Below are 21,229 nucleotides of genomic sequence, written 5' to 3'. Positions count from 1 at the left end.
CTCCAAGGTGTCGCCGGGTCCCCCGCGGGACAGATTGAGTCTCCCCGCCCCCGTGGGGGCGGACGCGCCTTCCGACCAGGGACTTCGCGGACTTCCGGTGGCGGCCGGAAGTGGCGGTTACTAAGGCGACGCCAAGCTGCCGGCGCAGGTGAGCGGAAGCTCGGCATTTGGGCTGGGGTTCAGCGGTTCCCCGCGTGTCCCCAGACGCCCTTTGATATCTAGGGTCTCCTAGAGGGGGGCTTTGCGGGACGGGGGGCCGTCTCCCCAGCCACCGGCTTTCCCGGAGACCCTGGGAACTCAGGAAAAACCCATGTGGCATCCTGAATGCAGATTCCCTTCAGGTTTTGCTTGGGGTCTTTGGGGCCGCATCATTTCCCACCTCTGTGCCTCGGTCTCCCTTGAGGAACAGCAGCTCCAGGTCTGGGGAAGGAAATGGTTAGAGCAGAGATAAGCCAGTTTGTGGCATGTGTTTCTAGCACGGAGAGCTGGGTAAAGTGAGAGAATTGTCTGCTAGGTTTCTTGAGTACTGTAAGAAGATTGCTACTTGAGGAAGTCCTAGAAGGGCTAACATGAACACAGTGGAGGCAGAAGTTAATTATGATGAAACTGCACCACTGAATGGCAGTTTTCTGGGGCCTGAAGATGTGAAATCCCACCCCTTCCATAGCAGTAATTTTATAATGTACCCCCTGTAATCAAAAAGTAAGGTGAGCTATTTTTGTAATCTTTATTCCCTTTGTCAGGCCTGCCCTTAACATTTGCAGGCCCCGGGGTAGGACTACAAATAGAGACCCACATACCATATGTTAATTAATTAATTAATTAATTAATATTAAAGATTTTATTTTTTTAAATTTATTTATTTAGAGAGTGGGGGAGGGGCAGAGAGAGAGAATCCCAAGTGGACTCTGTGCTGTCAGTGCAGAGCCTGATATGGGGTTTGATTTCACAAACAGTGAGATCATGGCCTGAGCTGAAATCAAGAACCTAATGCTCAACCAACTGGGCCACCCAGGTGCCCCAAAGATTTTTTTTTAACTAATCTCTGTGCCCAAAGTGGGGCTCAGACCCATGACCCCAAGATCAAGCCTCCTGTGCTCCACTGACTGAGCCAGCCAGGCGCCCCACACATTCCATATGTTTAAATATTTAAAAGTTTTAAGTCAAGGTAACCCAATTGTCACATTAGATATGTTCTGTTCTTCTATCTTGTCTTCTACCTTCTACCAGTGTCACATTCAGAAGTCTTGGGCTCCAGCAATAGCACTATTAGGAATTTATCCAAAGGATACAGGAGTACTGATTCATAGGAGCACAGGTACCCCAATGTTTATAGCAGCACTCTCAACAATAGCCAAATTATGGAAAGAGCCCAAATGTCCCTCAACTGATGAATGGATAAAGAAGATGTGGTGTGTATATATACACAATGGGATACTACTTGGCAATGAGAAAGAATGAAATCTTGCCATTTGCAACAACGTGGATGGAACTGGAGGGTAATTCTGCTAAGTGAAATAAGCCAGAGAAAGACAGATATCGTATGTTTTCACTCATATGGAATTCGGGAAACTTAACAGAAGACCACGGGGGAAAGGAAGGGGAAAAATAGTTTCAAACAGAGAGGGAGGGAGGCAAACCATAAGAGACTCTTAAATACAGAGAAAAAACAGGGTTGATGGGGGGGCAGGGTAGGTGGGAATATGGGTGATGGGCATTGAGGAGGGCATTGGTTGGGATGAGCACTGGGTGTTGTATGTAAGCGATGAATCATGGGACTCTACTCCCAAAGCCAAGAGCACACTGTATACACTGTATGTGAGCTAACGTGACAATGAATTATATTTTTAAAAAAAGGAATTCTTGGGCTGCTTGGAATACCTGGAAACACAGCTGGAATATGGTACTGTGGGGAGAGCTGGCCCCCTGGTCCTTTCCCACACCCCTTCTCTTCTCATTCCTGGCTGCCATTCACATCACTGAGAGGGGCCTTACATGCAATGTGTGGGTATTCCAAGCCACATCCAAGTTTGCCCCTGCCCCTGCCCCTGCCCCTGCCCCTGCAAATAGCCATGCCTTGGCCATCTTTCACGTCTAGGGGTGCACACATTAGCATCTGGGGCCTGCCCTCAAGAGAAAGCTGGGAAAGAAGTTTGTGCAGGCCTTGGCATCATCTGGGCAGTAAACTTCAGGGGTATAGGTACCTGAACACGGTCTAGACTCCAGAAGGGTGCATCTAGGCTCTGGGTGGGTGTAATCTCTTGGCCCCACAAATTACTCATCCTTTTCAGAGGGAAGTGCTTGGGAGAGAGACAGAAGTATCCTCTAAATTTATGTCCCAGGGTAGGGCAATACTGCAGGCAAATTTATTGAATGTTAGCCATGTCCCGACCACTGTGCTAAGCTCTCAGCCTAAGGTAAAAGGTTAATGGGGGACACGAGTAAATAGTAAACACAACACAATGATACATTAGATGATAAAGATGAGCACAGGGTGCTTCTAAACACAGATTTATATAGTCTGTTCTCCATACCTATAACTCTGCTTTTTCACAATATCAAATTGAATCATGTAGTATGTAGCTTTTTCTATCCGATTTTTTTCACTTCGCATAATCAGTAGTTTATAACTTTTTATTGTTAACTAGTATTCCATTGTATGGACCTACCATAGTTCATTAACTCTTCACGCACTGAAGTATGTGTTGTTTCTAGCTTGGGGCAATTATAAATAAAGGTGCTATAAATATAGCACAGATTTTCATATGAAATGTTAAGTTTTTCTTGTGTAATATGTAGGAATGGAATTCCTGAATCATAGGACGAGTGAATGTTCAACTTTGTGAGAAACTGCCAGACTATTTTCCAAAGTGGCTGTGCTATTTTGTATGCCCACTAAATATGGGATGTGACTGTCTGGGAGTTTATCTGTTTGCCTATTGATAAACATTTGTTGTTTCCAGTTTGGGGCTCCTACTAATAAAGCCATGATGAGCATTCATGTAGAAGCCTATGTGTGGATGTGTTTTCAGTTCCCTTATATCATACTGAGGAGTGGGATGACTGGCTATAGGGGTAGGTAGTATGTTTAACTTTTTTTTTTTTTTTAATTTTTTTTTTTTTACGTTTATTTATTTTTGGGACAGAGAGAGACAGAGCATGAACAGGATGAACAGGGGAGGGGCAGAGAGAGAGGGAGACACAGAATCGGAAGCAGGCTCCAGGCTCTGAGCCATCAGCCCAGAGCCCGACGCGGGGCTCGAACTCACGGACCATGAGATCGTGACCTGAGCCGAAGTCGGACGCTTAACCGACTGAGCCACCCAGGCGCCCCATATGTTTAACTTTTTAAGAAGTTACTAAACTGTTTTCCAAACTGATTGTACCATTTTACCTTCCCAACAGTAGTTGGAGGGATTCCGGGTCCTCCACATCCTTGACAACACTTGGTGTGATCTTTTTACCTTTAGGCATCCTAATACACATGTATTGTGCTTGTAATTTCCATTTCACTAACTAATGACATGGAACATCTCTTCGTGTGCCCATGTCCGTCGGTTATATCTTCTTTGGTTAAGTGCACAAACCTTTGGCCCATTTGAAAGAATTGAGTCATTTCTTATTACTGAGTTTTAAGAATGTGCAAAATATTCTGGACACAAGTAATTTATCATATATATGAACTGCAACCGTTTTCTCCCAGACTGTGGACTATCTTTTATTCTCTAAATGGTGGTTTTTGAAAAACATACACTTATTTCTGAAAGGTTTAAGTTACCCATTTCTTCTTTTATGGATTGTGCTTCAATGTCATATCTAAGAAATCTTTGTCTAACTGAAGATTGCACAGGTTTCCTCCATATTTTCTTCCAGAAGTTACATGGTTTAAAATTTTACATTTTGGTCTATGATCTACTTTGAGTGAATTTTTGTATATGCTGAAGGTATAGATCAGAGTTCATTTTCTTTTCCATGTGGATGTTGAATTGCTGCAGCATTATTTATTGGAAAAAAAAAAACTATCCTTTTCCCACTGAATTAGCTTTGCGTCTTTGTCAAAAATAAGCTGTCTGTTCATATGTGAGTCTAATTCTGGACTTTTTATTTGGTTTCACTGATCTATTTGTGTAGCTTGATGTCAATACCACACTGTCTTGATTACTGTAGTTTTATAATAGTCTTGAACTAGGTAGTGTTGGTCCTCCAATTCTGTCCTTTTTTTTCTAAGTTATTTTGGCTATTCTAGGTACTTTGCATATCCATATGAATTATAAAATGAGCTTCTTAATTTCTTAAAAAAAAAAAAAAAAAAGGCCAGCTGGGACTCTCATAGGGATTGTGTTGAATTTTAGATTTGGGAAGAATTGACATCTTAACAAAATTGAGTCTTCTAACCCACAAAGTATCTCAACCCATTTACTTAGGTCTCCTTTAATTTCTCTCAGCAATATTTTACAGCTTTAGGTGTACAGTTTATACAACTTTTGCCAGGTTTATCCCTATATAATACTTTTGATACTATTATAGTATTTTTTAATTTCAATTTTTGATTTTTGTTGCCAGTATATAGAAGTACAGTAGGTTTTTGTATATTGAACTTATATCCTGCAACCTTGCCAACATCATTTGTTAGTTTTAGTAGATTTTTTGGTAGATTTCATCAGGTTTCCTATGTAGATAATAATACTGAATAGGAATAAAGACAGCTTTACATCTTCCTTTCCAATATGGGTAAAACAGCTTCAGCGCCCCCCCAAACCCCCCTCATGCTATCCTTTTTTTAAATAATATTCTTCTTCCACCCATAACTCCTGGCAACTACTGCTCTGTCCCCCATTACTCATTTTGTCTTTTCTAGAATGCCATATAAATAGAATCGCTGCACATAAATTTTGAGACTGGTTTCTTTCACTGAGCATAATGTCTTTGAGATTCATCCATATTTTTGTGTATGTCAGTAGTTTTTTACTTTTTATTACCAAGGAGTATTCCATTATGTAGATACACCACTGTTGATTTATCCACTTACCCGGCGAAGGCTATTTGGATTGTTTTTTTATTTTTGGCAATTGTAAGTAGAGCCACTATAAACATTTGTGTACAGGCTTGTGTGTGAGTGTAAGTATTCATACTCCTGGAGTAGATACCCAGGAGCGCACTTGCTGGGTCATAGAGTAAAATATATGTTTAACTTCATAAGAAACTGCCAAATCCTTTTCCAGGGTGGTATCATTTTGTATTCCTGCCCACTTACTCTGCATCTTTATTAGTATTGTCAATACTTTTTTTTTTATTTTAGCCATTCTAATAAGTATGTGTAGTGATCCATAAGTTATTAAGAAGCGTGTTATTTTTGAGGTTTTGCATCTTTCTAAATCTCTGTTATTGACTTCTAAAATAATTCTGAGTGGTCAGAAAACACAGTTTGTATGACTTGAGTACTGTTAAATTTATTAAGACTTGGCTTACAGACCCGGATGTGATGTGTCTTGGTAAATGTTTCATACGTACTTAAAAAAGAAGCTAAACACTGCTGTCGTTGGCTAGAGTCTTCTAGAACACTGCTTCACTGCTCTCTCACTGGTGCTTTCCTTCAGGAAATCTGCTGCTCTCCTGTATTTTGTTCCTTTATTCACGTCTTTTTTTTTTCCCCCTCTGGCTGCTTTTCAAAATTTGTCTTTATCGCATCTTTAGTTTTGATCACGATGTGCCTTGGTATAGATTTCTTCATGTTTCATTTCCTTAGGACTTGTTTTTCTTCTTGGATCTGTGAGTTTATAGTTTTTATCATATTTAGAAATATTTTGTCTATTTCTACAGATTTTTTTTTGTTTCTTCCCTCCTTTGGGGATTTCAGTCATACATATTAGGGAACTTCAGGTAACTCCCACACCTCACTTCATTTTTTCTGGTTGTTTCTATTGCTGTATCTTCAAATTCACTAATCTTCTAATTTATTTTTCTCTGAAAGTTTGTGATTAATCAAATGTGTTCTTCATCTCAGACACTGTAGTTTTCATCTCCAGAAGTTCAGTTGGGGTGGGGCACCTGGGTGGCTCAGTCAGTTGAGGGTCCGACTTCGGCTCAGGTCATGATCTCGCAGCTTGTGAGTTCGAGCCCCGTGTTGGGCTCTGTGCTGACAGCTCAGAGCCTGGAGCCTGCTTCAGATTCTGTGTCTCTGTCCCTTCCCCACTCATGCCCTGTCTGTCTGTCTCTCTCAAAAATAAATAAACATTAAAAAGTTTAAAACTAAATAAATAAAAGTTCAGTTTGGGTTACTTTGTACCTTCCACATCTCTACTTGACTTTTCCTCTTCGTTTTTGAACATGTGGAATATATATATATATATGTGTGTGTGTGTGTGTGTGTGTGTGTGTGTGTATGTGTGTGTGTATATATATATATATATATGTATATATATATATATATAATGGGTGTTCTGGTTAGTTGAAGACTATACAGAAAGTCTTTTATATTCTGTTGTTATATATATAACTGTTTTTTCCCTGCTACTTCTAATAGCTGTGTTGACTATGAGTCAGCTTCAATTAATTGACTTTTCTCTTCATTATGGGTGTGTTTTCTTGCCTCTGAATGCCAGGTAGTTTTTTTATTGGATCCCAGACATTTCCTTCATTAGATGCTGGATATTTCTGTATTCCTCTAAGTATTCTTAAGCTTTGTTTTGGTATGCAGTTATTTATCAGTCGTTTGATCTCGTAACTTCTAAGACTAGATTGGCAATGCCAGAGCGGCATTTATTCGAGGGCTAATTTTCCCCGCTACTTGGCAAGACTCTTCTGAGCACTCCACCCAAAGCTTGTGAATTACGAGGCTTTCCATTCTCCCTGGTTGTTTCCACCAGGCATTACTCTTGGCCCCGTGGGAGCTCAGTTTACTGTCCCTACCAATTCTTTCAGGTGGTTCTTTTCTCTCCTATTCAGACACCTGGCTCCTCTACCCATGCGCCGGAAACATCACAGGTGTACCCTAGCAGGTGAGGAAAGATGACGGCCATGGGTTTTTACAAGACTTCCACGGCCCCCAGTGCTGACAGTGCAGGACCCCACTCTGCTACATGTTATTCATCTTAAAACAGACCCCATGTGCCACATTAAATGCCTTTATTTAACTATAATATTTGAAAGCCTTTTTTATAATTTGTACAGGTTTGTACAGAAACATGATGCCCACATGCAGGCTGGAGCCAGAAAGTTGCAATATTTTTGTGAATGATGAACAGTTTTGATTTTGCGGGGGTTTTGTCTGCTTTTAGTCAATTTTCAAGTCTCAAACATTTCTGTAGCCCCTAGAAAAATCTCACAGGCCCTGGGCACTGTGCCTACAGAACTCCTGGTTAGTAGCTGTGGGCTTAGAGAGAAAGGAGCAAATGAGACAGCAAGGGTTAGAAGTGCTTAACGGCATCTGGTCGGAGGTGAAAGAAACGAAGGAGAGCAGACGTGGCTCGCCACCCAGCTGGCCTGGGCACAGCCATTTGCAGAGATGGAAGAAGCAGGAGAACGTAGCGGGTAGGCTGGCTTCTAGTTGGCACTGAGACGGACGCTCTCTTAGCAGAAGGAGAAGGGCAACAAGAATACCTAAGTCCTCTCCCTGCACCATAGTGCACACACGTCATCTTGGGCCAGCCTGGAAGATGCGACTTGTCAATACCCGTTTCTGCTGCTCTCCTTACTAATATGAAAAGCATATATCCATACTGACATGATATCCATACTAATAGGAAGGGCCCTGTGTTAAATAAGGAAAGTGCCCGTCTCTAGAATAAACAGTCCCCATGGGCCTATTTTTGTGCTAGAAGGGATGACGTGCTGTCTTCTGGTAACTTGCCCTGTTTCTCAAAGTACCTTCGCTTGCTTCCTTTATCAGCTTTTCAGAGTTTCATAGAAGTTTCCAGGGCCGGCTTCTGTGATGTCAGCCCCCGGAGGAAGTCAAGTCCGTAAGATGAGGCTCTCCAGCTTTGTACGAAAGGTGCTGCTGGAGGTGCCGTCCCCAACAGAGCAGGACTGGCCTCAGGACGATGAAAAGGATTTTGCCTTCAAAGATTCAGAACAGGAGCTGGAATCCCTGCCTCAGCCTTACCGAATGATCAACAAGATGGTGAACCTTCTGTTTGACCAGGCTTGGGAAGTGATCATGAAGAGGGATGCGCTGAGGGAAGCGGAGCACAGCCGGGTCCAGCCCACCATCTACCTTCCGCTTGTAGAAAGCAAGGTACGGAACCGCCGACCAGGAGTCCCTGTTTCCCAGCTGAGTACTAATAAATGAAAACGCCTGATCCGGGGAAGGAATTCCTCCAAGGATCCTTCATTCAATAAGATGGGGGCATTTCTGAAAGATTATAAGCATGCTGTCGTTGATTAAAATGGGTCTCGTAATTGCTCCGGGGAAATGGATATTCTGGTTAGTTGAAGACTATACAGAAAGTCTTTTATATTCTGTTGTTATTTAAAAATACTTCTGAATATATTAATCACCCTTTTGCTTGATGGTTGAGAATCTGCCAGTGCCTCAGCTATAGCTCTTTCTGCAGTGTTCTACATGAAAAAAGTACAGGGAATGGGACCACTTGTCCACTCCTCAGAGGGCTCGTGGTCAGGGTTAGTGTTGTGAATGTGTACTTGTTTTCTCTGGCTCCTTTCCCCTAAAAGTAGAATGCTATGACTGTCTTGATGCTTGGCAAGATATTTAGATGAGCACTATTTGGGGTGATGCTATATCCAGGAAGGACCCACATGCCTCTCTGAAAAGTCAGCTCATATTCTTGCAGATGGGGGCAGCTGAAAAGCATTCCTTTCTTCTTTGTTTTTGTTTTCCCAGCTCAACAAAATGCCAAATTGTATGGCTGTTTCCCAAGACTATGTGTTCATTGGAGGAGCCAAAGGGTTCTCCATCTATAATCTGTACGATGCTAAACGACTGTATATTTGGGAGAAACTTAAGGTTGATGTCACTTCCATCTGGGCCGCAGATTTGGGAAGTGAAATACTTATTGCTCCTGTGGATGAAACGGGTACTCGTTCTTTTTATTTATTTTTTAGCCTAATTTATAAGTGTCTATAGACCGTTCAACTAAATCTCCCTTCCAGGTATGGGTGAGGCCAGACATGGAGAATTCTCCCTGACCACGTAGCATTGACTAACGTCTACAGAACAGGATGGTGTGCCAAGCACTATTCTAACGTTACACATAGGTTGGCCCATTTAACCCTCACAGCAGCCCTAGGAAGTAAGTACAGTTTATTATCCCTGTTTTTCAGAAGAGGCATCTGAGGCACTGAGGTTAAATAACTCACTTGAGGTAACATAGAAGGTAAGGGGTACAGGCAGGATTTGAACCAGCCAACGTGGACCCAGAGTCCCCACCCTTTGGGTACTCAGAAATCTTGCTGCTCATAGAAACCAGGGATTGGTTCTTTTCCCTCAGCTTGAGGATGAATCAGGCCTTCATGAGGACTACTGTATATGGAACCATAGAGAGACTTGGAGGGCCCTGTTTCTACAGGAGAGTGAGTGACCTGACCAGATTGGCATTTTAGGAAGGACACCATGGTAGCAGTCTGAAAAGTCAAAATGAGAGGCAGAGATGTGGTTTTGCAGTAGTTTGCTGGTCCAGGGTTGCAATTCTCTACTATTCCCAAATAAACCCATCTTTTGCTGCTTAAAAAAAAAGAAAAAGAAAAAAAGGGCAGGGAGGGAAACAAAGAAGAAGTGTTGCATTCATCGAAGAGAGAAACTATGAAGTTCCGAACCAAGGCACAGGCTGGTAAAATGAAAAGAAAAATGGTGCTGTGTTCATGTAAGATGTTATCACGGGGGAAGTGACGTGAGCGATATATGGGAACTCAACTATTTTCGCAACTTTTCTACAAGCCTAAAATTAGTTCAAAATAAAAAGTTTAAAAAACAAAAAGGTAAACATAATGGCAAAACTCGGCCAGCAGTGGAATATGCGTATGGGGTAGGTGAGCAGGGATGTGAGTGGGGAGGTGAGAAAAATGGTCCTCCTCTCTGCCTTAGATAATGGGGTGGATGATGATGCCATTCCTTGACAGCAGTCATAGGGGAATAAGGCCTCAGCGGTCTGAGCTGACCACGCGCAGCCCTGGGGCAGCAGGAAGGGGAATGTTGATACTCAGGAGGAGTGGGGCCTAAAGATGGGATCGCATCTATCACGCTGCATGTTTACTTGCTTTCACGTCCGTGTGACCCTCAGTGCAGTGCACTTGAGGGAAGAGAGTGTCTTGGCTGTCCCTGGGACATTTGTGGTCATGGAGCAGATATCCCTCAGATGTTTAGTGGGTCGAGTTAGACCTGCTTACAGGGTGGGCCCTTTGCCTTTGCCCTTCTGGATTATGGGTATTGGGGCAAGTTATGAGTGTTTTCCAGAGGCTTCCAGGACAAGAGGATGGGCCAGCGTCGGTAGGGAGGATCCAGGAGGGAGAACAGCCTGAACATGTCATGACAGGGGTGGAGGAAAGCAGGGAGACTGAGATCAGCAGGGGCTGTGGAGGGGCCAGGAGGAGGCCTAAGGACCCATGAGCGCACGATGAGAATTCAGAAAGTCAGATATAAAATTCCGGTTCTTCTCTGACTCAATGGTCTGTCACTGATTTTTCCATTTCAGGTATCGCTAGACTGTTTTATTTTTGTAAGGATGGTCTTTTCCTAATCAAAGCCATCAATGAAGTGGTAAGTTCCTGTTCTCTTACCTGTGGCTGGGCTAAGAGCTGTAGCAGATGAAGTTTACTTTTAATATGGAGGTGACGACAGCTGTCCTAGAGTAGAAAGATAGCGACTCTGGACAGAGCACCTCCTCTAAGAGATCCGATTAAAAGATGCCCCGCCATCCAAGGGCACATGCTGAATGCCTTGGATTCACTTACCATGTTGTCCAGAGAAGACGCTTACTAAGGAACTCCAGTCCAGATTGAGCACCAGACCGACACATTCAACAACTACTTACAAGTCCCTGAATTTTCCAGGCTGCTTCACATCCTGTTCCCTCTGCTGGGAGTATTCTCCTTGCCTCCCTGCCTACCATGTGCGCCTGTTAAATCTCCCTCCTTCCTTACATTTCCCTCAAGACCAGCTCAAATATATCCTCTGAGATACTTTCCCTCTTATGCCCCAAGGACCCGGTCTCTCCCTCCTCTGTCTACCCCCATACGGCACGACTTTCTGTCACAGTGTTTTCTCCACCCTCCATCCTATTTGTTTGTATGACCGCTTCTTCTCTTGGACATAACCTTCTTGAGGGCGGGGGACACTATTCACCCATGCCTCCCCTGCTCCTTGCATACTACCTGTATTCAGTGGGTTCTCAGAAAGTATTTTGTGACTCAATGAACCCACCGTAAAATTTTTAATTGCCTTATAAAAAATACCATTGTCTTATAAAGAATACCATTGATGGGCATCAAAGGAAGTCAGTGGGGAAGAGAAAGTATTTTCAACAAATGATGCTGGAATGCTAGAATAGTACGTGGGAGGGATGGGGCACCTGGGTGGCTCAATCGGTTGAGCGTCCGACTTTGGTTCAGGTCATGATCTCATGGTTTGTGAGTTCAAGCCCCGCATCAGGCTTGCTGCTGTCAGCACAGAGCTCGCTTTTGATCCTCTGTCCCTGCCTCTTTCTCTCTGCCCCTTCCCCACTCATGCTCTCTCTCAAAAATAAAAATAAACATCAAAAAAAAAAAAAAGTGGGAGGGAAAATGAACCTCAGCCTTACTTTATACCATATATAAGAATTAATTAGAGGTGTGCCTGGGTGGTTCAGTTGGTTGAGCGTCTGACTTCAACTCTGGTCATGATCTTGTGGTTCATGGGTTCAAGCCCCACGTCGGGCTCGGCACTGACAGCTAGAGCCTGGAGCCCGCTTCTGATTCTCTGTCTCCTTCTCTCGCTCTCTGCCCCTCCCCCACTTGTGCACCCGTGCTCGCTCTCTCTCTCTCTCTCTCTCACAAAATAAATAAATAAACATTTTAAAAAGAATTAATTTGAGGTGGATTATAGGTCTAAATGTAAAGGGTTCTTGAAGAAAACATAAGAAAATATATTTGCTACAATATTTCTTAGGACATGAAGAGCACTGATATATAAAAGAAAAAATTGGTATTGGACTTCATCAAAGTTAAAAACTTCTTATTCTCACAACAAACACAAAAATTGAAGTGGGTCATATGTCTATATGTAAAATCTAAAATCATAAAACCTCTAGAAGAAAACATAAGAGAAAGTCTCGTGACCTGGGGTTAGGCCAAAAGGTTTTAGCTACAACATCAAAAGCACAACATACAGGAAAAAACTGACAAATTGGACTTCATCTAAATTTAAAACTTCTTCTGTAGATGACACTGGTAAAAGAATAAAAAGACAAGCAATAGACTGGGAGAAAATAATTGTAAATCACAGACCCGAGAAATGACTTGAATCCCGAACACGTGATGAACTCTCAAAACACAAACTCGAAAATGAAGGATTAAAAACACCCAGCTTTTAAAATGGGCAAAGGATTTGAAAAGAAAAGACAGCTGACCAAAGAAGCTATTTGGAAAGACAGTAAGATGCTCCACATCCTTAGTCATTGGTGAAATGCAAGTCAAGATCATGATGACCTACCACTGTGCATGTATTAGCCTGGCTAAAATTAAAAAGACCGACCATACCAAGTGCTGACAGGGACACAGACACAGAACAGCTGGAACTCTCGTGTACTGCTGGCGGTCGAGTATAACGGTACAATCGTTGTGGTAGGTTTTATTTTTTTAACTAATTAATTAATTAATTTAATCTCTACGCCCAGCACTGGGCTGAAACTCACAACCCCGAGATCAAGGGTTGCTCACTGTACTGCCGGAGCCATTCAGGCGTCCTTTTGGCAGTTTTTTTGAAAAGTTAAACGTACGCCTACCATACAATCCAGGCATTCCACGCCTTGATATTTACACAGGAGAAATAAGAGCATATCTCCATACAGATACGTGCACATGACTGTTTGTAAGCAGCTCTACGCGTAAGAGCCAAAACCCAGAAACACCCAAAAGTCCATCAGCACGTGAGTGGATAAGCCAACTGCGGTATGCCCACACGATGGAATGAACTACTAATATTCAGGCACATGACGATGTGGATGCATCTTAAAATAATTACGCCGAGTGAAAGAAATCAGAAACAAAAAGAGTACATACTGAATGATTCCATTTATATAAAATGCTAGAAAATGCAAACTAAGGTAGTGATGGAGATGCACCGCCTGGGGTGTGGTGGGAGGAAGGTGGAAGGAATGATTACCAAGGGCAGGATGAAACTTTTGGGGGTGATGGATATATTCACGGTCTTGTGATGGTTTTAAGGGATATACATATGTTGAAATGTCAAATTGTACACTTTCAACGTGTAGTTCGGGGGGTGTCTGGGTGGCTCAGTCGGTTAAGCCTCATGATCTCACAGCCCCGCGTCGGTCTCTGTGTTGACGGCTCAGAGCCTGGAGCCCGCTGCGGACTCTGTGTCTCCCTCTCTCTCTGCCCCTCCACCTCTTGCTCTCTCTCTCACTCAAAAATAAATAAACATGAAACGTGTAGTTAGTATATGTTATTATATTTCTAATAAAGCTGTTTGAAAAGAATTAAAACTCCTCATCAAAAGATGTTATTAGAGTTCACTCTGTAGCAGGAACTAACTGGAGCCCTGAGAGCCTTGAGCAGCCCCCCTCCCCCACCACTGCCGGCACCAGCCCAGTGACCCTCACACCCCAGGAGGAGCCACCGCTGTCACAGCTGGCCCCGGACAGCATGAGCACAATCCCGAGCAGTGAGGCGGAGGCCCCTGCCCACACCACCTGCCGTGTTGCAGGGAGCACTGGCACCTGCTGGCGGGGACAAGGAGGTCATGGCAACGATGGTTAGGGAACAGTCAGATGGTTCCACATGGAGAACAGACAGGGTTTCATCAGCAGGAAAGACACCAAGGAGGATGTATTTGGACGGCAGATTGCCATAGAGAGTAACCCCAGGAAGGGTCCTTTCGGTGTAGGAGATGGCGAGACGGTGAAGTTTGGTACTGTTGGAGAAGAAAGTGTGTGAGGCAGCAGGTGTTAAGGCCCTGGTGGAATTCAGCACAAGACAGTACATCTGTAGGGGAACACAGCCACTGTGAATGCTGTCCCCGTCTACGGCTGGACCTCCATGCAATCACCAGCAGGATCCCACCTAGTGAGAGTGGGGGAAGGAATGAGGGGTCAGAAGGTGCCCCTGAAGGTCAGGCCCCGCAGCATTGGGCCCGGTGCAGGCAACAGTCCCTACCTGTGTACAGGCAGAGACCCGCCATACCACACCGACCCTCCTGCGCAGGAAGAATGGATGGAGGGGGTTGACAAGCAGGGCGCAGAACCAGGTACACCAGTGAGAGAATCTGTATTGGGGGAAAATCAAGATGAGAGCCAAGGTCAGCAGCCACCTCAACCCCGCAACTTCTGTTACTAATGCAAACGCCCAGAAAACCTAAGCCATAAGATGGCAGAGGGACAAAAGCAGCCAAGAATTCAGGTGAGACTTCCTGGTTCCCAAGGCGGAGCAGGGCGGGGCTGAGTAAATGCAGGCTTACCTACTCTTCCACCGCCCGCTTCAGTCCTCTGACAAGACGTGATCAGGAAAAATAAACCACCTGGATTACACCAAGATAAGAGGTGCACGGTGAAGGAATGCTTCAACAAAATGACAAGGCAGCCTAGGGAATGGGAGAAGGTATCTGCAAACGATACACCTGACAAAGAGTTTGGATCCAAAATAAACAACGGACTGATACAACTCAACACCCAAAACCAAATAACCCAATGACAAACTGGGCAGAAGACACGAACAGACATTTCCCTAAAGAAGACATCTAGACGGTCAATTGACACAGGCAGAGATGCTCAACATGACTCATCATCAGGGAAATGCAAATCGAAACCACAATGAGATATTGCCTCGTACCTCTCAGAATGGCTAGACTCAAAAAGACAGTAATAACAAGTATTGGCGAGGACGTGGAAAAAAAGGAACACTCGTGCACTGTGGGTGGGAATGCAAACTGGTGCAGCCACTCTGGAAAACAGTATGGAGGTTCCTCAGAAAATTAAAAATAGAACTACCCTATGATCCAACAATTGCACTAGTGGGGATTTAACCAAAGAAAATGAAAACACTAATTCAAAAAGATATACGTACCTCTCTGTGTTTCCTGCAGCATTATTTACAGTAGACAAATTATGGAAGCAACCCAAGTGTCCATCGACTGATGAATGGATACAGAAGATGAGGTATATATATACACACAATGGAATATTACTCAGCCATAAAAAGAGAATGAAATCTTGTCATTTGCAACAACATGGATGGAACTAGAGAGTATTATGCAAAGTGAACTAAGAGAAGGACAAATACCATATGATTTTGCTCATATGTGGATTTTAAGAAACAAAAACAAACAAAAAAGAGAAACAAACAGACTCTTAAATACAGAAAACTGATTGGTGGTTGCTGGAGGGGAGGGAACGGGGGGACGGGGGAAATAGAAAAGAAATGATTATGAAATCCCAGCAGTAAGGGGCAAACGAAAGATCAGAGCTGAAGACCTTGTTTTTCTACTGTTGACCAGACAACTGGAACTAGTGTCACTATTTATGCCAGCATCTGTTTTTTTTTAATGTTTATTTATTTAAAAAAGAATTTAAATGTTTATTGAGAGACAGAGAGAGAGAGACAGCATGAATAGGGGAGGAACAGAGAGAGAGGGAGACACAGAATCAGAAGCAGACTCCAGGCTCCGAGCTGTCAGCACAGAGCCCGATGCAGGGCTCGAACACACAAATCCAGAGATCATGACCTGAGCCGAAGTCGGACGCTTAACCAGCTGAGCCACCCAGACACCCCTGTTTGTTTATTTATTTTGAGACAGAGTGCAGAAGCAGGAGGGGGACAGAGAGAGGGGGGAAGGGGGAAATCCCTAGCAGGTTCTGCACTGTCAGGGCAGAGCCCCATGTGGGGCTCAATCTCACCAAATGCAAGATCATGACCTAAGCAGAAATCAAGAGTTAGATGCTCAACCGACTGAGTCACCCAGGTACCCCTGATTTTTATTTTTACCTGAAGATGTCTCTTTTTGGTAATACCAAATGGGTTTTTCAAAAAGCCTTTTTTTTTTCAATATACTTTTTTAATGGTTTTAAAATTGTTTCGTATCTAGCCAAGTTGAGATTTTTAAGCACCTCATTTTTAATTTGCAATAAAACATTACAACTTGATTTTTTTTCAAAAAGTCAACAAAATGCAAGCACCTGTTAATAAAGTTCTTTTTTTTTTTTTTTAATGTTTATTCATTTTTGAGAGAGAGAGAGAAGGCAGGGGCAGAGAGAGAGGGAGGCACAGAATCTGAAGCAGGCTCCAGGCTCCAGGCTCCAAGCTGTCAGCACAGAGCCTGAATAAAGGCCTTAAAAATAATAATACTTATCTTTGGGGCGCCTGAGTGGCTCAGTCAGTTAAGCATCCAACTTCAGCTCAGATCACGATCTCACGGTTCGTGAGTTCGAGCCCCACATCGGGCTCTCTGCTGTCAGCACAGAGCCCACTTTGGATCCTCTGTCCCCTCTCTGCCCCTCCCCTGCTCATCCTCTCTCTCTCAAAATAAATAAACTTAAAATATTACTACTACTACTACTAATTATCTTTGTTATTATAAAGATACAATTAAGAAAATTAAAAAGCAAGTCATAGACAACCATAAACATGGAGTCTCTCACCTGGCCTGAAATTCGAGTAGATTTCATACTAGGGTTACAGTCAGTCTCTACTTGCTATGGACTAAATGTTTGTGTCCCCACAAAATCTGGGTTGAAATCCTAATCCCCATTGTGATGATAGTGGGAGGTGGGACCTTTGGGAGGTGTTTAGGTCATGAAGACAGAGCCTTCATCAAGGACAAGGGCAAGGGATTAGTGCCCTTATATGAGGCCTAGGAGAGCTCCCTCAACCCTTCTGCCATGTAAGGACACACCGGGAAGGTGGCAGGCAGGAAATCTGTGAACCAGGAAATGGGCCCTTAGCAGGCACTGCATCGGCCAGGTTCTTGAAGTCCTTGGAAATCTTAGATTTCCAGCCTCCAGGACTGTGAGAGATAAAGGTTCATCGTTTGTGAGCCATCCAGTCTATGGTATTTTGTTATAGCAGCCGGAACAGACAGAGGCACTGCTAAGGTCCAGATGGAGCCTTTCTTCAAGTGGCTGACCAGAGTTTTCAGTAGAACTTACTTCATCTCATTTTGAATAACTGAGTGCTGGCGCAGGTCTTTAGAGTTTGCAGATATGACCAGGAGAACAGATAGTATGCAATCACCACAACCATCTGCAGTATTTAAAAAACCAGGAAATAAGTCCAAAAACGTTTAGGCAGAAAATCGAGTTCTGCTTCTTTACATATGATCTTGACCAACTCCTGTACAAAAATGGGAAATATGAAGCATTTCGAGACATCTTTTTTGTGTCACGAGCTTTAAAAGGACTCATGTTTCCTGGTATGAACCCCAAGAGACCCCGAAACACACTCCCGTCTGTCCTCAGGCTGAGCTCCCTCTTTCCGCCCCTCTCTTCTTCCCAGGACGATATCAGCAAGCAAACCACCTGTCTGAAGACGGAGATCTCCCATGGAGGCGACTTCGCAGCCTTCCTCCTACAAGGCAAGATTAACCAAAGGTGGTTGAGAAGGTTCAGATGTGTAGTCTCTTGCAGACGACCACCTTTTTTCCAAACGTTTTATTTAGAAATAATTTACAGAAACGTTGCAAAGATTTACAGAAGAGCTACAAAGATAGGTACAGAGTTCCCCTGCACCCTTCGCCCAGCTTCCCCAATACCGACATTTAATGTGACCATTTGTCAAAATTAAGCAATGACATTGGTACAATACTATTAACTAAAGTTTTTTTTTTCCCCCCAGATTTCACCAGTTTTTCCACTAATAGTTCTGTTCCAAGGCTCAGTTCAGGATGTCATATTATATTTACTCATCGTGTCTTCTTAGTCTACTCCCATCTATGACAATTTCTTGGTCTTTGTTTTTCTTGACCTTGACGCTTTTTTGAAGAATACCGATTAGATACTTTGCACTATGTCTCTCAATTTCAATTTGCCTGATATTTTTCTCAGGATTCAACTGGGGTTAAGGATTTGGGGGAAATGCCACAGGGGTGAAGTGCTCTCATCACTGTATATCAGGGTGTATGTGCTAGCGACATCACCTGCCTAACAGGTGTCTGCCAGATTCCTCCATTGATAAAACACTTCCCTTCCCATACTCTGTTAGAAGCAAGTCACTATGCCTGGACCACACTCTGGGGCAGAGGATTTAAGCCTCTCTACCTCTTTGAGGTAGGAGGATCAAAGAATTTGGAGGCATATATTGAAACCGCCACAGTAATGATAAACACGAGGCAACGCACGTATCCTGGGTCCCCTTAAAGGATGGCCACCAGTTCTAGCATTCATCTTGGATCCTACCTGCTGTAATCATTACTATGGTGATAGGACATATTTTATTCAAGTGACTGTTAGCTTGATTTTTAACTTTGGGCCTCTATTTATATTCTTGCCCCGGGCCCCTCAAATGTGAAGTGCTTGAGAGAAAGCGTATACTTCATAATGTTTTATGCATCAGAGGAAGCTTTTATACTCTTTAGAAGTTCCTGGGGCTGCCCCAACCAAGCACCACAAACCGGGTGGCTCAAAACCAAAGATATTTATTCTCTCACAGGACTGGGGGGCGGAAGTCTGAAATCCACGTGTCCAGATGATTACTTTCTAGAGGAAACACTGAGCCAGGTGCCCACACCATGGGAAAGCAAGCCTTCCCAGGTTGACAGGAATTCCGGATAGGAGCTGAGTGCGTTTCTATGATGAGTTAAAGCCCCACAGTCACTTCCGTGGGTTGTGACTTCCTCTAATATCAGCCAGAAGAACGCTCTTGAGCGATCTCTCCCAATTCTAGCCCTTAGCCATGCCCCTCTCGGTTACTGAGGCTGTTTATACCACCGTCCTCCCCAGACGGGAAAAACCGTAAGACAGAATGTCACTGGAATTTACCATTTGGAGCCTAGAAAACATGGGGACCGGCCAGAGCAGGCAGCTTGGTTAAAAAACGGTCATATCAGTGCTGTGAGTAGGAGGGGCCCTGTTTCCTTCAGGTGGCAGAGGCCCGTCGGGAGGGGCTCACCAGCTCTCCAGGAGCAAGGACTCGCAATGACATCTCCTTCCGTTTGTCAAAGTTGCCGTTCCGAGGGCTCCAGCAGGTCTCTGGGCCAGGGGTTCTGAGACGACAGGCCATCCCTCACAGGAGACTTATCGCCTGCTCGCGATTGCTCAACGGGTCCGTGGTTTCCCAATGCAGGAGCCGGAGATATTTGGCTGGATGTGTACAGATTGCCCAAGGAGTCTTGGCTCAAGGAAGTGGAGCACCCCCAACTTGCTATAGATCCAAAGAAGAAAGTCAGACAGTTGCAACTGGTAGGAGACATCTCCCTTTCCCACGGATAGGTTTCTCCCTACCCTTGACCCACATCCAAACTAAATCCTCCTTGGAATTTCAAGATGAAGGGGGCCCTACAGAGGCTGTAGGAGAGGACAGCAGGTGCTCCGGCCCACGACTCCAAAGTCGATTTGCTTTGGTTAAAACGAGATATTAAAAAATAGAGGTGTCTTCAGCAGTGGGAGCCCCACTCTGTCTCTGGTCTGAGAGTCGCCTCTGTACCAAAGCCGCTCCCAGGCATTTCGGGGAGGGGGTCATCTTTTATCCTGACTCCTGCTTCATTGGTAATTTTTTTCCCCATCTGGGCTGAAATAATCCTTTCATGCCTTGCATTCCACTGAATTTCCCAGATTATGGTATAAACAGGTTGTTCTTGATATATGAGAATACAGTATATATATTTTTCACATTATTCTTAGAAATCAGGAGCTCTACCATTTCAGGTTATTTATTTTTATTTTTTAGTTTTTTTAAAGTAATCTCTACGTCCAGCATAGTGCTCGAACTCACAACCCCGAGATTTTGAGTTGCATGCTCTACCAACTGAGCCAGCACAGGCCCCCACTTCAGTTTAATTATATGTGGACCTTGTGCTGTGTCTTTAAAATATAGTTCCTCAGTAAATATTATTCTGAGACCTGATCTGCTCATCCATCCAATATGCACTTACTAGTTTTTAACCAGCAACAATTATTAATTGGGTGAGCTTTTAAAACACACTGTATCAGGTGCAAAAGACTTATGAACTTATTAATATAGGAGAGTGAGTTTGAGACTCACATTCACCACTGAGTTCACTGAGTGGCTTCAAACAAATGCCTTTTCTCCCCAGTGAATGTCTTCAAAGAGGGGTGTAGTCCTGATCACTGGAAGAGTTACCAGCCCAGAGATCTTCCTCCTCTAAACTCTTACAGAATTTATTTCTCATACCTCTTTTTTGGCATTTCCCATATACTACCTTGAATTTTAGTTATCCTTTTGTGCATGAAAGTTTTTTTTTTTTTTTAATTAACTAGATGATAATTTTCTGGACTGTTAAGAACACACCTTCTACTCCTTATTAACCAACCACACAGTATCATACTCTGTATCCAAAAGATACATTTTTTTGAGGGCTTAATTTATTATCCAACTGGGAAAACTACCTTGGAAAGGGGATGTTTCTCACCATAATTCACTCAGTTTCCATAACTGAGAACCAACCAAATATCACCAGTCCCGGGGGTAGTCCTGGTACTGTGAATTACATGTAGAGTTGGTTAAATAAAATTGCCAACATCGCCAATATATTTTGCCAATCAGGAATATTCACTTTGACTTAGATTTTTATAATGGCTTCCTGACTGATCTCCTTACCTCTGTTCATTCATTTTTCCTCGTATCATTATTTCCAGTTTCCCCTACTACATTTTAAGATCTTAGACAGTAGGGATCGTGTGTTAAATATCCTGCAGGCCAGAGGACCACACAAATATCGGTCCTCTGTTTCTTTCTACAGGTCACTACTGCCAACAGTAACAGGGGAAGAAAGAGATTCAGAGGAGGTGGGGGGACGTACATCAAGCCTATTATGAATTAATTTCTCACTTTTTTCCTCAGAATACTCCTGATTCTGTGACTTCAGATAATTTGGAAATGGTAAGGAACTTTATGT

The 21,229-nt window shown here is 43.5% G+C and overlaps 1 protein-coding gene and 1 long non-coding RNA gene across 13 annotated transcripts in view; one reads left to right on the top strand and one right to left on the bottom strand.

Annotated features, from left to right (window-relative positions):
- Window positions 1-113: 113 nt before the first annotated feature.
- WDR93 (WD repeat domain 93) overlaps window positions 114-21,229 on the top strand; it is a 49,569-nt gene continuing 28,453 nt past the window's right edge. For 5 of the 12 annotated variants that reach the window (XR_006203329.1, XM_042940999.1, XM_042940990.1 and 2 more), the window contains exons 1-7: window positions 188-707; window positions 7,889-8,233; window positions 8,840-9,032; window positions 10,647-10,711; window positions 17,653-17,731; window positions 19,438-19,553; window positions 21,175-21,213. Coding sequence is in view for 11 of the 12 variants with exons in the window: in XM_042940999.1 (XP_042796933.1) it covers window positions 7,931-8,233; window positions 8,840-9,032; window positions 10,647-10,711; window positions 17,653-17,731; window positions 19,438-19,553; window positions 21,175-21,213 (795 nt within the window). In the remaining variant the exon portion in view is untranslated. Of the gene's footprint in view, window positions 149-187; window positions 708-1,234; window positions 1,319-6,945; window positions 6,999-7,888; window positions 8,234-8,839; window positions 9,033-10,646; window positions 10,712-17,652; window positions 17,732-19,437; window positions 19,554-21,174; window positions 21,214-21,229 lie in introns of those variants that run through there. The other 7 variants (XM_042940995.1, XM_042940993.1, XM_042940991.1 and 4 more) reach the window with 7 other exon arrangements.
- The window catches only part of LOC122221611, a 39,175-nt gene continuing 35,585 nt past the window's right edge, over window positions 17,640-21,229 (bottom strand). Inside the window, exons 3-4 of the long non-coding RNA XR_006203330.1 lie at window positions 19,264-19,515; window positions 17,640-17,724 (exon numbers count right to left, since the gene is read on the bottom strand). This is a non-coding gene — a long non-coding RNA (uncharacterized LOC122221611). The remainder of the gene's footprint in view (window positions 17,725-19,263; window positions 19,516-21,229) is intronic.

Source organism: Panthera leo, chromosome B3, assembly GCF_018350215.1.
Source record: "Panthera leo isolate Ple1 chromosome B3, P.leo_Ple1_pat1.1, whole genome shotgun sequence".
Lineage (NCBI taxonomy): Eukaryota > Metazoa > Chordata > Mammalia > Carnivora > Felidae > Panthera > Panthera leo.
Note: the sequence above shows the minus strand (reverse complement) of the source record. Positions and strands in the feature narration are given on the sequence as shown.